The following is a 15,350-nucleotide window of genomic DNA, read 5'->3' as shown; positions in this document are numbered from 1 at the left end:
TGTGAAATGTGTAAATTATGCTCCCATGCAGAAGCAAAAAGGTGATGAAGCAGGATATGCTTTAGGGAATGGCTACCTTGTGATTGATGATTCATTACCACATTGGTGTGTTTAGAGTCCTCAAGTTCTCAGTCAGATCCACCTTTTGCTCGTCAAGTTGGTTTCAAAAGAACAAGATGGCTACAACCAAATGCAAAGAATGAGACCACGAGTCACATCACATCATGTCTACATCCACCGTTTATATACAGTTCATGGAAAAGCAGTTACATCTTTCACAAAGTTTAAATTCTGTGATAACTTCAGATTTGCTGCGTAGCATAAATGTGTAACTGGAATGCAGTTTCTCTGAGAACATATACGTTCCCACAAGGAAGCGACCTTTTATCAGGTGACCCTGAATGCACCCTCTGGTCGCACTTAGGCTGCCCTTGATTTACCCAATGAATTGTTTACTATTAGATTTACAGCACAGTAGCTTGTTTGGCGTTTCCTGCATTCTATCAGAGGAAGTGCTGTCTTCCTTTGAAATTGATTCCCGTCACGCATGGTGTAATTACATATTTCCCCCCGTCATTGCAACACCCTTTCCTCATAAACTGTTGCTCACATCCACAACCCTGCACTGGTCTCCTCTCAGATCACAACTAATCCCAGTGATTTATTTTTATTTGAAAAAGTTCTTCATTTTCTTCTGTGGCCTGTATACTTAACTCCTGTATGGATGTACCTTATTAATATTGGCTCCCTGAAAACATTCTTTTTCAGTTGCCTTGTTTGCTCTCAGTTTAAAGCTGGAATTATCCCGACTAGATTTTTGTCAGTCTGAGGGACACAAAGTGCTTGTATTAAACCCCGAGTACTGAGCGTCTGCCAGTTTTGCCTTATTCCCACAGTTCACTCACAGTGCACGGATAGGATATGGCTTATTAGTGATGTTTGCTCAATTTGACAGAGCTTTGGCTAACCGGTGAAGCAAAACATCACAGACTAAACGATTTAATGAAGATAACTGTTGCAATCGAGCGACACAAACACACATACAGTGACGCAAACATTGCATTAAATGTCAGTTTTCTGATGCTGCTGTGCTAAAGAGGACAGGTTTTTACTTGTTTCACCTATGGGCTGGCAGGGTGGTAGGATTGAAGGTGTTCAGTTTCAGTCTCCCCTTCCCTCCCTTCTTGTAATCACCATACCAGCCTTTTCTCAGCACCTCCTGCTGCAGAGAGGTGCTTGTCAGACCAGTTTTCAGGCTGTGTTAGTGTGTGGAAGCCCTCGTAGCCTGAAGTTGAAACTCAAGAAACGGCATTAGGTTGTGAGAAGGTTTTTTTCTTTTTTTTTATGCAGCAGAGCTTGATTTAAACACATCTTAAAGGAGCTTAACAGGACGTTGAATGAGTTTGAGCTCAACACTGAGAGGATAATACGACTCACCTGGTGAGTGCTGCTTCTGAGATCTTATTCGTGTGTGTTTTGCTTCACTTTGGTTTCATAGTACTGACTATATGGCATTTCCTGTTCTGTTTGATTGACTTCATTACCATCTTTAGTTTAACATCCTTGCCTCAAGCCTTCATTCTTACTATCAGTATTTGCTGACTGGTGTGGACGTTTTAGACTCTGTGTATCCATTTAAAGCTTCATTAAAATGGTTTCTCAGCTACACGTGAGCATAAGCCCGACTACAAAAATGATGAGACAAATCTGAAAGGACTCGCAAAACAGTGTCTCTAGCATCCCACCCATGTGTCGACATGCATGCCAGAAATGTGGGGAATGTTACCTGTTTTCACCTTTACGTCCATGACACAGATTTAGCAGAGAATAGAGAACCACATATTGCAAAATGTCAGAAACAAACAGACCTGCACTTCGATTTTAGCCCGCTACAGGAGGGTAAATGAAATAACGAACCAAAAATAACCTGCCTGAGCACATTAGCCAGGAACCCTCAAACAGATAACACTCACACAAGCAGCAAGTCGACTCGTAACCTCGCCTCACCTCTCACCCATAGCAACAGAAGCCATCATTTTCTCTTTGAAGTGGCCATAAAGTATTCAGGTGAAACAGTAACACTAGGGAATAATGAAATCCAGTGCATAGTGACAAACACAGCCAGGGTGTGGCTTTGAATAGCTCACATGCATAAATAGGCCACAGGGTTGCAGGAAGGCGAGACAGGCAGGTACAAGACCTGGAAACTTCCTCGTTGAGAAGCCGGAAGCTGTGTGAGAGGTACGGTCAGAATCTTACGTTTCTCTTTTTCTTACAGTTACCTGTAATGATTTTCAATTTTAGAACACGTTCAGTTAATTCTTATTCTTATTTGTCTCTTCCTGGTAGATCTGTTTACACTACAGATGTAAGTGGAGGGTCATTTCCTTGATTACTAATCACCTACCTTCTAAAGAAAAGGCTGTTCTAGAGAAGACAGAATATCTCTTAATTTAGAGCTTGTTGTTTCCAGTAAACAGTGTTAGAATGAAACAATCACTCAGGTGCTGTACTTAAGTCTAAATTCATGGCATTTGGACTTTATGGGAATGTTTCTGTTTTATGCAACTTAGTGCTTCTACTCAACTACATCTCTGAGGCAAGTATTTTATATTTTATGGCACCACATTTGTCTGACTACTTCAGGTAAAATTTCAGATTCCAGTTTGATATGTGGTTTTCACAGGACATCATGATCATCATGATAGAATCTGATGACGTTAAACTTGTAGATTAAACTACCAAATATAATATACATCATGTTCATGTTAACATTCATGTTAATGCAGCACTAATATTAATCTTCAAACCTCATAGATATCAGTAAAACACTTATTAACAACATTTTTACTGAACAATGATTACTTTTGATACTTTAAACACATTTTATTGTTTATTTACTTTTACTTAGCTTTGAATGTACTTTATTTTTAATTGAGTATTTTCATATTGTGCTATTAGTACTTCTACTTAAATACTTCTTCCATCACTGCCAGTAAATATTTTTTGGTATGTCATGATGCGTTATTGTTGGCAGAAAGAAAACATCAAGTTCTTTTCTAGATAATTACATTGGCTCATGTTGTCCAAACGCAGCACTGACTGGTCAGCGTAAGGGGACGAAAAGTTCAAAAGTGGTTCCCCAGAGAATACAGCTGTGTTTTTCATCACATAATCTGTCATAGTTCAGTTCTTCTCTATGAGACGTAATTCAGCCGTAAATATATACAAGTTATTCTTCCAATTCAAAGTAAGTTGGAACTGCTTCACAGTGTCAATCACACACTCTGTGGCAGCCTTTGTTGCCTGCTGGTAAAGTGTGAAGAAAAGCTATTGATGGATAAAAAAAAAATACAATTTAAAAGGCTTGTGAGAATCTTTTGTCTTTCAGAGAATAGCAGTGCATCAGTCAAAAAACAGCAAGTGTCAGTTTTGGTGAGCTACCTTCAGCAGACACAATCCTAAGCCAAATTTTAGTGAAGATGTTTCAGTTTTTCAGTGTTGTGAAAACAACATTTTATACCTGACTATGAAACTTCAGTCTGCTCATCAGTAAACCTAGACTGTCCACAGGGTCATAGTGCAGTCTGATGTGGTCTGGAAATGAAGCAGCACAGGGATTTACAGGATACACTTCAGCACACGCTGCCCAAAAATGATCAGAACCAGAGTTCAGAGGGAAGCCGCTGCCCATATATAAAGTCTGGAAACATCTGGTGTCTTACTTCAATCTGCAGCTGTGAGGCTTCTGTGTCTGGACCATGTTCTCCTCCGCTGTCCCGTACAAAAACCAGCACTACGCTGAGCTGAAGAAGGACTGCATCAATGACAAGACGCTGTTTGAGGATCCAGAGTTCCCCGCCATCAACACATCACTATATTTCAGGAAACCACCACCTGGGTTGGTGGAATGGAAACGGCCAGGGGTAAGTGGCAGGAAGTGGTGGTTGTTGTTCCATCAGGGAATTACATTAGTGCTGCATATTAATATAGTCACTGTTTTACACAAGGTACATATTTATGTGATTATTTTGAACATTTTCCAGGTTCGTCTTAGAGATACTGTACCTCCACAACAATCTGAACCTAGAATCTACTTAAAGTTACTCTTTTTCTTTCAATGGTCAAGTCTTCTACAAATATTATGAGGTAAAGCGTGTAAAGTCTGTGAACTTGTCTGTTGCAGGAGATCAGTCAAGCACCTCATCTGTTTGTGGAGGGCATCAGCTCCCACGACTTGAACCAGGGAGTTGTGGGAAACTGCTGGTTTGTTGCCGCCTGCTCCTGCCTGGCTTCAAAACCAAACCTCTGGAAGAAGGTGACGTCATTTTATTCCTTTTTTTCCAGATGTTGGAGCCAAGAGGCTGGCATGCTTAGTGTTGTACCCAATGTATGGACTGTAGCTCTGCAGACTATAGATGCAGCAGTGAGGTGGGTTAATGTTGAAAAATGTAACCAGCTGACGGCGCAGTTCAAATCTTAACAGTAGGGGTTCATATTTAACAGCAACATGAAATCTGTTTGGCAAAGTGACTTTTGTGGTCAAATGTATCTAGACTGGCAAAGTTTTATTACTTTTACATCAACAGTTACAGATAAAAGTCGGAGTGAGACTTGTGAAACCTGTTGTAGCGGCTTTTAAAGTTTCAAAATAAAGTTACAAACCATAGTCACCTATTTTACATTTCAGAGGATCAACCCAAGCACTGTATGTTAAACAACAACTGGGAAAAGAGGGAAACATGAAAGCAATGATATGAGGACGTGGAGAAGTTAACTATGAAGAATCAAATATCAGCAACAAACTTCACATTCAATCCTTTGTGCACAGTTTTGTTGGAAAACTCGCACAGGTTTTTCTACCAACTTCTGTTCAGAGAAGTTATCACACAAAGTGAAACTGACAGAGAGTGTGGAGGTTTTGGAAACTATCCACTGTCATCAGTTTGGTCTTATCCTCATTAAAAGTTCACAGAGCACTACTGCGCAGGACAAACTGCTCAAGAAGTAAATGCCCAACAGGTTGTGTGAGTTTTAAGGAAGGAAACATCTGTGAGAAGTTATTCAAGCCACAAATACCTTCAGCTGATGTTGGTTATATTCTGAAATGAACAGAATTCCTCACAAAAAAACTGCAGTTTGTGAAAATATGGGTGAAATAGATCATGTGTTTTACACCTATGTTCATAAATACTTGAAGCATGAAATTAAACATGTTTAAATACATTAAAATTTGATTTTAAAAAAACTTCTGTGAAAAAAATTAAAGTTTTATCCTAATTGTATTACTGTACAGTTCTAGTGTGTGTAAATGTTTGTTAAAATGTTGTTGTTTTTTGTGTGTTTCCAGGTGATTCCTGACTGGAAGGAGCAGGAGTGGGACGACAAACACCCAGAAAGCTACGCTGGAATCTTCCACTTTCAGTTCTGGATCTTTGGCGAGTGGGTCGACGTGGTGGTGGACGACCGACTGCCCACGATCAACGGAGAACTCATCTACTGTCACTCTAAAGACAACAACGAGTTCTGGAGTGCTCTGCTGGAGAAGGCCTACGCCAAGTCAGTAAACCTAAAGCAAACTGACCCTTATACAGTAACAAAGCTTTAATTTAGTCTTTTTGTTGTACTTATGTGTAGTTGAAAACATAAAATAAAATCATATATGATTAGTAATTTAAATATGACAAAATAACTGCTACAAATATAAATTCCATAACTGTTTATATTACTACTACTAATATATTGGCAGTTATTATTATAATAAAAGCTACTTCCTTGCATAGGCCGATTAAAATAACCTGTTCTTCTGTGTAGGTTGCAGATAAATGACAATATAGTGGCGTTATGTTGGTTTGCGTTACAAATTGTGAGGCAAATCCCAGCTTGAACCTAACTTGTGATCTGTGTGTGTGTCCAGGCTGTCTGGCTGCTATGAGTCCCTTGAAGGGGGAAACACTGGAGACGCTGTGGTGGATTTCAGTGGTGCTGTCGCTGAAGCCATCAAAGTGGAGGAAGGCGGCTACTTTAACGACCAGGAAAAACAAGACAAGCTGTTTGAGGACCTGCTGAAGGTGTATGACCGTGGAGGAATCATAAGCTGCTCCATCCAGGTCTGTGCTGTTTCTGAATGTTTGCATCTTCTGTCTCCGCTCTTTAGAGATGCTGGCTTTATCGTTGTTGTTAAAATCTCACAGGCGCAGCCTCATGAAATTGAGGCGAGGATGGCAAACGGGTTGGTGAAGGGTCATGCATACTCAGTGACTGCAGTGAAGAAGGTGCGTTTGGGTCACGGGCTGCTGGCCTACTTCAGAAACGAAACCATCCCCCTGATCCGCATGAGGAACCCCTGGGGCAAGACTGAGTGGAAAGGAGCCTGGAGTGACAGGTGAGGAGGACGCATGTTGAAATTCATTTTGTCTCCAGTGTTTATTCCATTAAAGGTGTTATTCCTTACGAAGCTTTTCAGAGACTTTCGAAATGGAACACTTAGAGCCTTGCAAAGTAATGATTACTGGTGAGGTCTTTCATGGAAAACAGAAGCTGTGGTCAGCTTGAATTCATGGTGGTTATGGTGGATTATGGTATGAAATCTTTCCAGTACATCCTGTGGTTTTATCCTCCTCCATTGCCCGACAGCCTGTGTATTTAATAGATGCCAAAAACAATCAGATTTTTTTTTTTTTTTTCAAAAGTATCATTCTAACCAGCACAGGAGTGGGAGGCTGCAGGCAAAACTCTTGCTCTGAAGATCACAAGGGTCATGTGTAATGATTTAGAGGAAATCATTTATTGTTTTTGGTCAAAAATAATGACTATTTGGAACATATTGAGTTTATAAAAGGATAGCAGACAAGTGGATGTTGTCTCTGACTCATCCCTGGTATGAAAACATATAACTTTAGAGTCTGATGGAGCTTATTTATATGTAATCTGACTACAGCAGACAGGATATTCTATGAAAAAGCTTTTTTTTTTAATGGGCACATTTAATGATTAAACAGTGATTCATGGATGAACTTTAAAACTATTTGTTTCTATCTATGAGCAGCTCAAAGGTGCATTAACACCTTCTTTTGCTTTCTGTTTGCCAGCTCTGAGGAGTGGTCAAAGGTTGGCGACACAGAAAGGGGCAACCTTGGCATCACAGTGGAGGATGATGGCGAGTTCTGGTTAGTTATTAAGTTCCTCCAGCTACAGAAGTCCACCTGTGAAGTTTGTCTTCTTTTTCTAAGTGTAAAAATGCATTTTCTGTTCACACCTACAGGATGTCATTCACAGACTGGTGCAAGTTCTTCACCGATGCAGATGTTTGCCGTCTCATCAACACCTCAGTGATCAGCATCCATAAGACGTGGCATGAAGCTGTGCACTTTGGGAGTTGGACCAAAAACGCAGAGCCGCTGTTGAACCGCTGTGGAGGCTGCGCTAATCACAAACAGACATTCCTGCAGAACCCACAGGTAGTACAAACTCTCAGTGCACCCTCTCCTCACGTCATCTGCACATACATGCTGAATCCTTTTCAACTTCTTTTGCAGTACCTGTTTGATGTTACAAAGGAGGCAGATGAGGTCCTGATCTCATTGCAGCAGAAAGACATGAAGATCCACAGAAAGTTTGGTCAAGGAGAAAATTTTACCATTGGTTTTGGTGTCTTCAAGGTAACATGTAGTATAACTCTTCTACCATATTTTATTGATTGATTGAATGGTTAAGAGCGAATTATAAGCCACAAATTTATGAAGTTGTTGTGAAACAAGATCATGGTGAGCCTCTTTAAAGATGAACTCATTACAGAGGAAACAATGTTCGTCTGGGAAGAAGACATTAATCGAATTTCAGTTTATTTTGGGCTGAAGCTGGACAATCTCACCATATTTTGGCTTTCATGTTGGTCAAAGAACTTGGCTTTATTTGAGTTTTCTCCTCATTTGTCGAGCAAACAGTGACCAGTTGGGACTTTTTAATCACAGGCAAACATTGTTTGATAGTTTTATCAGACCCAAAACAAGCCATTTCAGCAAGAGGCTAAATCATAGGTTAAATGACACAAAGAATGCACATGCTTTCGCTGATTGTTTCAAGCTGAAGAGCAGTGCAAAGCCAAACACATTCAAACACGTTCGCAAGTTCTGAGGAGATTTATTAGTCGCTGGAGATCAAAAGAGTAATAAAAGTGTTAACATCCTCTCTAAAGTACTCTATACTGTGCAATTATGGAACCACAACCTTGCAATAAGCTGGACAAATCAGAATACATGGATTTGCCTAATTATACAACAGAGTAATAAAAACACAAATAGTAAAAAGACAAATTAGTGCAACTCAGTAAAGTTTCAGCGGAGTTTTAAACTGATTATTATGCTGCACAGTAAACTCAGTTCCCCTTTAAAACAGCAGTGAGGTTAGATTTTATCCTACATGCTGCGATTAGATTGTCACTTTCAAATGAGGCCTTGAAGCTGCATGAAACAAACTGACCTCCTGTTTCCTCTGAAGAGATTTACTTGTCAGAGATCTGGCTAAGTTCAAACACACACTATGCCCTCTTATCGTGACGACAGAAGTGCTGCCAAAAGTTGTACGTACTGGACGCCAACAAACGCTGGTGCCGTAAAGAGCCTGCGATTAAAAGGAAAACAACTTTGCGAGCCGGGCCTGTAAAGCTTCTGAGAAACTGAAATGCTAAACTCGATTCAACCCTTGTCATCTATGGTCATCATGAGAGGGATGTGTCCTCCCCATTTATCTGACTGATTCCAGACTGGATCTGTTTTTATGTCCTTACTCATTTCACTTTGTTGTTTCCTTTTGGAGAGCTGTAAAAGAATGTCATTTAGACATAGAGCAAGCAGTCATGATATGTTCAATGTAAGATTTTAAATACGGTTGAAATGTAAGGGGAATTCAAGCAGCTCAGTGAAAGCCTGGAGTCTGAGGATTAAATTAATATGATAACTTTAGTGTGGCTTTTAGCTTCTCAGCAGCAAAGGATATGCATAATAAGCATGTATCCCACTCAAAGGGATTGTTTTCTTCATATTACTAAAGTAACACACTGATCATCTTTCCAGAACTATAGCACTCTGCACTTAAAGTACCTCAACAGTAGCTTGAGTTAAATTCAGGTTTTATTCACTCTTCTGCCACCAGGAGGCAGAAAATTCTATACACAAGGCAAACAGCAACTTAATACTCCTCCTTATTATGATATTTCACCTCATTTAGGGGCACCAAAAAATATTGTTTCCTTGTCTGAAAAAAATCCAAAATTTCAGCAAAAAAAAATCCCCAAATTTCTGAAAATTTGCAAAGCCTTCAGGAAGAAAATTCCAAAAATTCCTTAAAAGTTTCCCTTAAAAGTTTTATTTAAAAAAAATAAAAAATAAAAAAATTCCCCAAATTTGGCAAGAAAATTCTTGTAAATATTTTCAAAAAATGAGTAAAAATCTTCCAAAAAAAATCCTAAAAATATCTAAAGTGATTACATATATATCAGTAAAACTTCGAATATTTTCTTTAAGAACATTCATTTAAAAAATCAACCAAAATCCAGCGAATTTCTCTGGATTTTGGTTGATTCTATGTAGTTGATAAGATAAGATTTGGTTGATAAGATTTTGGTTTGGTTCTTCGTCAAACTACATGGAACTGAAATTTGTGATGCATATTAGTTGAGTAACGGTTTTGAGTTATTTTCTGCTTCTGTAAAGCCTCAAATTCTCTTCCAGGTGGAACTGAACAGGAAATATCGGCTGCACGACATCTTGACCCAACAGTGTGTGCAGACGTCCACCTACATCAATGCTCGGACAGTGTTCATGAGATGTGTGCTGACTCAGGGTCGGTACGTCATCATTCCCACAACCTTCAAGCCTCTGACGCTGGGCGATTACATGATCCGAGTCTTCACTGATGTGGACTCAGGCTGCCGGTAAGATAATAATATGTGTGGCGTCAAATGAGCGATGATGTGTATCTGAGTCCGAGTAAATCAACATCATGGCTGCTGACAATGTTGGCAGAAAGAAATATAATAATCAGGTCTTAAGACACACAACTGTTCTTTGACTGTTCATTTCAAACTCTCCAAGAAAAACACTCAAACTAGTGTTTTGGAGAATTGAAACATTCACATTAAATCTCTGACTGCTTTTCTTGGCAAAAGATGCTTTTAAACTTTTTTTTCAGACGTTCTTTTTGGCTCACCTCACAAACACGTCATGTTCGCTCATATACACTACAGATCATCCAAGTTGGGTGATGATCAAGCCAACATTCTGTCTATGATACGCAGTTTGCTGATAGCAAGGTCGAGGCCAGAATGCCAAGAAATAGATGCTTAGTTTCTATCTTGGTCCTTTCACTCTCCTCTATTCTCACAGGGAGCTGTCAGTGGACAAGCCAAGGATAAGATGCTGGAGTTCATTCCTTGGATATCCACAGGTTGTGACTCACGTTTACATCCACGGAGCTGAGGGGCTTCAGAACCAGGACAGTTCAGGAGGTTAGAGGACCTGCACCAAGCCAGACTTTCCACTCCAAACCTGCTATTCAGAGCATAAAGTCCTAAATAACACGCATCTTTACATGTTTTTACGCAGGTGCCGACCCCTATGTGATCATATACTGCGAGGGCCACTCAGTGAAATCCTCCATCAAGAAGGACACTTTGCAACCAGAGTTTGCAACCAGTGGCATTTTCTACAGGAAAAAGCCCAGGAAGCCCATAACTGTGGAGGTAAGATGCATCTGTCATCTCTCCTGCTGACTGTGATGAACGTCAGTGACTAGCGGAGCAAACGGACTGTATGTCAGCGTCTTGTTAAAGCCATGAATCTTCAAAATGTCAACTTTTCAGACATCGAAAATCAGCCATGCTTTAAGCTCAAAAATGATGCATTTTTCAATGACTGAATTTGTTTTTAAGAGGCTTTGAGAGAACAAGAGGGAGGAGAATTTTCACTCATGGGAAATTAAAAGTCACAGTTTTTTGTAGCTGAATTCTTATTACATTTCTACATTTATTTACAAAGTCTTGTTATATAATATGAATATTTAGAGCTCTCTGTAATTCTAAAAATGAACAGACTAACTCCTTGTACTAGAAAAGCAAGCTCGTGATCAATCTGCAGCTGTGATATCCATTAGCTGTAACTGAGGGAGCAGTACATCATATTGGCCTGATTATCTCCAAAAGTAACCAAATCAGGGTCTACAGCTCTCTATCAAAACTCTACAATGTCCTGTGGCCATTTAGTCATATGTGACATTTCAGATTTTACGTATATTTAAAGAGCCCCTCCAGGCATGTTTGAATAATAACTTGTGCCTGTTTTCCCACATAAAAATGACCGGATTAGAAATTCCTCAAATGATGAAAAAGTCCAGAATCTATGAATATATGCTTCATTTCATGAACTGAATAATTGGATAAAAGATATCTCCTAAATCAGGACTGACTTTCTTAGTTTATGGGCAAAGCAGGATTATAGTTTTCACATCACGTAGAATTGGTTTGTTCACAAATCCTGCAAGCAGCAGCTCAAACTCACATTTCATATATTAATGCAACATTTACTTACACTCTGAATACGCTGAGGTATGGTGGCTTCATTTACAATAGAGCTGAGTAAGAAAATGAGCAAAAGATGTTGGAACACAATTGAGAAATTTAGATAGGAATGATGATAAAACTATTTAAAAAGCTAATAAGTAAAATAATTAAACTGTTCTCAGAGAATTTAAAGGTTAAGATAAACAAATCAACTAAAACTAGAACAGTTGGAGGTAAAATTAGACAAGTTTAAGAAGCTAAATTGCCTTAAAGATAAAAATAAGTCAAACTTTGGATTGTTCTGCATGTTGATTGAAGCTACAGGTGCACAGTGAGTCAAACTGGAGTTTCCAAGCTCAGTAAAAACGTGATCCAATCATTAGAGTGTGTTTGGGAAAAGTCTATGTTCAAAGACAGCAATAAAGTAATGTAAGGGATTAGGAAGCCATTAAGGACCTTATAATTAAATTAGAAAAAGTGTCTATCCCTCTGAACATACATCACTGTGCACAGTGAAGGTGGAACATCCTGCAGAGGTAACCTTGACCAGAGAGAAACTTTAAAACTGACTTGTGGGGCACCCCGGCAGCTCCACTGGTTGAGCAGGCGACCCATTAACTGGGACTATAGTCCCCGATGCAGCGGTCGTGGGTTTAAGTCCGACTCACGGCCATTTGCTGCATGCCCTCCCCACATTTCCTGTCTCTCTCGCCACTGTCCTATATAATAAAGGCCAAAAAACAACAAACAAAAACTGACTTGTCCTCCTCAGGTGTGGAACAGTAACGCAGTGAAGGACGAGTTTATGGGCCAAGTGGTTCTGTCCGGCTCAGTGAAGGACTCCACCGACCCCCAGAGGCTCCAGCTGAGGAAGCGAGGCCAGCAGATGGCCGACGAGATGCCGGGAAACATCAGCCTGAGGATCATCACTTCGTCTCAGCTGACCGCCATGTGACCTCCACAGTGACCTGAGAGAGCCGAATCATTTCCAGCTCTGAATTACGTGGTGAACATCTTGTGTAACTTATTTGACTGGGGCCAAAACCAGCAGCAGTACAAGCTTTTTATATTGGTGAATGCTGTCATTTGCACTTCGGTGAATTATGTCGAAATGTTGAATTGCTTTTATTGCTCTTTTAAAAATGTTTGCGTAATTTATAGAACATTTTTATAATGATGTTGTTGTAAATGTATTTTTCCATTACACTATACTGTGAGCACTATGGGATTCACATTCCTGATGCTGTGAATGATATGGTGGAAATTTATCATTCACACCTCACAATTATCAAAATAATCACTATGCAGAGAAGCTTCCTATTGTACAAGTCAGAATATCATGTGTCTCTGTAATACATCTTCTGTCTCCTTCTTCCACCAGTTTACAATCACATTTCTTTGTCATTTTTAATAACTAGCTGCATATTCTTAAACAACAAAATGAATAAAAAAAGGAATCTATTCGAGGACCAAGCACTCCCACGACTCTGGTTTTCTTCCTCTTTTTATTTCAGTCCAGTTCCCAAACTGCAATATTTTGTTTTTTTACACTCAAGACACAGCCATGCACAATTCAAAGTTCAAAAAGTCTATTGCTTCAACCACAATTAAAAATAGTTTATCCAAAACCTCATTTCCCCGTCAGTCGTTTGTCCTTTTTCAAAGTTGGGGAAAGGCCTGCTGAGGTATGCCAGATGGATCAGCAGTTTTACAAAGCTAGACAATAATAAGAGTAATAATAATAATAATAATAATAATAAAGATAATAATTTAAAAAGTAACATTTTTTGTCTTTGTTCCATTCTCTTGATACACATTAATAGAGGAATTTTCACACCACGTGTACAGGTTTACACATTCAGAAGATAGGAATGTACAGGAGCAACCACAGAAAAAGGGGCACGTCGGCGCTGTCTCTTGTCCCGAAATTCACCTTTGTGCTCATCAGGCCTGTACATGGGGCAGAGGCCAGAAGTCCTCAGGGTCAGCGAAGCTTCCTGACAGGCCACCCACACCCACCTACCCACCTACCTACCTACCTACCTACCTACCTACCTACCTACCTACCGCACACACACAGATATACTAACACTCAGCAGTGGTACTCAGGACAGACTGTGTGGGCCTGCACACAGAGCGCTGCATTCATCGGCTCTCTGTCCGGATGAAGGAGTGTCCGATGAAGCCCAAACAGGAGAGGTGGATCCAGGAGTGCAGAGACAGCCAGTGTGTGTGTGTTGTTTTTCTCTTTTTCCAGGGTGCAAAACATTTATTGATACATAGCATAGAGCAACCTGAATATTGTCATTTTAAGTTACATAGTTCTGAAAAAAGGGGGAAGGAGGGGTGGTTTTTCCCATCATATTTACATACATACATACATAGCCTAACAATCTTAACCTATTTGAAGATGAGATACAGTGTATAGTTTTGTTTTACATGCATGAATTCTGTTGCATCCTCCTGTCTAGCATCACTCCTTCATCTTCTGTACATCTGCTGTACAATGGAGGTACAATATGACTAAGCAGCTACCCTGCACCTCAGAGTCAAGGTGGACAACACGAGTGAGGCATCTTCTAGTGCAGATTGAGGTAGCCCCCTAACACACAAACACGCTCACGCACACGCACACAGGAGGGATGCTACATGGGAAACGCCTGACGAAGCTACCGAACATCGACAGAGGAGATAACTTCCGTACAGGAGGGAGTTTAAACTCTAACCAGGCATGGAAGGAATGTCAGCGAACAATGTGAGCTTCTACCACAGTTTCTGTTTTCGGTGCTCGTATAGGGCAAAGGTACAATCGTAAAAATGGCACTCACTACTTAGCACAGTGGATAACATTCCCCTTCTATAATCTGCCACACGATAACACTACAAAATGTAAAGACCACATGAAAAAAAGTCATATAAGACACGATTAAAAGACAAAAAAAATAAATACTAAGCAGCATCTCAGATACTAAAGGGAGAAGAGGGGGAGGTGGGTGAGGAGGACAGCGCCTCAGCGGACATGGATGTTGTCTAGATTTGTGTTGGCAACCCAATCATATGCAGCATATAAGATATTCTTTAGTATAACATGATAAGACCACAAGAATTACTAATAGCTCATGTTTACATGAAGGAATTTTCTTTTTCCCTCCATGTCATGTTGCAGTTTACCATTTTGACTGTCCATTTTCTATTATTGAATCAGTTTGTTTATGTTTGCATTAATTGCCGGTTGAAGGACATCTTATTATATCCTGCTTAAGGTCTAAGGACACTGGGATGCTCGGGGCACTGTGGGTGCAATAAAATGTGGCACTGGACCATCAACTCACTGCAGATAAATAATTACACAACCTTCTGTTGGGATGCAGGATTACTCTCCATCATCTATGTTTGATTTGGTATTTTCTTACCTTTATTTTTGTACTTATTTGTCAGAGACATACTGTGAATGATCTTATTTGAGATGCTACAGTTTATGCATACAACATTTTAGAGTGATCTGTTGAATAAATTGCTTGCATCAATATTGTAGCTTTCTATATTAATTCTAATAATTAAATGTGTGACACAGCATCTACATGTCAGTGTAATCCACAAAAACGACAACCCCAACAAACCGCTTTGCTCCTGAAACTGATAAGAAAGTATGTATATTAAACTGTATATCACAGGTTACATCATAGACTGATGCTGCAGTATAGTTTTGGTTCAGTATTTCAGATAATGAGAACATTATACCTGATGTTATGCAGCCGGTTCTACAGAGAAAATCTGTAAACTCACTGCAGGC

General features: G+C 39.7%; 1 protein-coding gene across 2 annotated transcripts; it reads left to right on the top strand.

Annotated features, from left to right (window-relative positions):
• Window positions 1-1,236: 1,236 nt before the first annotated feature.
• On the top strand, window positions 1,237-13,039 carry LOC111574261 (calpain-5-like). Of its 2 annotated transcripts, none has more exons than XM_023278760.3 (13): window positions 1,237-1,440; window positions 3,738-3,926; window positions 4,187-4,318; window positions 5,351-5,559; window positions 5,918-6,110; window positions 6,195-6,385; window positions 7,092-7,169; window positions 7,265-7,460; window positions 7,539-7,661; window positions 9,732-9,934; window positions 10,386-10,507; window positions 10,605-10,741; window positions 12,330-13,039. In XM_023278760.3, exons 2-13 carry the CDS (start codon window positions 3,762-3,764, stop codon window positions 12,510-12,512), a joined length of 1,932 nt encoding a protein of 643 aa, XP_023134528.2. In that variant the 5' UTR covers window positions 1,237-1,440; window positions 3,738-3,761; the 3' UTR covers window positions 12,513-13,039. The 2 variants fall into 2 exon arrangements, with proteins under 2 accessions (XP_023134528.2, XP_023134529.2); XM_023278761.3 differs by lacking the exon at window positions 1,237-1,440 and adding an exon at window positions 1,529-2,241.
• The last annotated feature ends 2,311 nt before the right edge of the window (window positions 13,040-15,350 follow it).

Source organism: Amphiprion ocellaris, chromosome 14 (genome assembly GCF_022539595.1).
Source record: "Amphiprion ocellaris isolate individual 3 ecotype Okinawa chromosome 14, ASM2253959v1, whole genome shotgun sequence".
Taxonomy (NCBI): Eukaryota; Metazoa; Chordata; class Actinopteri; family Pomacentridae; genus Amphiprion; species Amphiprion ocellaris.
Note: the sequence above shows the minus strand (reverse complement) of the source record. Positions and strands in the feature narration are given on the sequence as shown.

Bases quoted from the DNA above. Each gene is read 5' to 3' on its own strand.
- LOC111574261 (XM_023278760.3), top strand. From the start codon at position 3,762: ATGTTCTCCTCCGCTGTCCCGTACAAAAACCAGCACTACGCTGAGCTG. The intron at 3,927-4,186 runs GTAAGTGGCAGG...TGTCTGTTGCAG, and splicing joins TGGAATGGAAACGGCCAGGG to GAGATCAGTCAAGCACCTCA. The intron at 9,935-10,385 runs GTAAGATAATAA...CTATTCTCACAG, and splicing joins GATGTGGACTCAGGCTGCCG to GGAGCTGTCAGTGGACAAGC.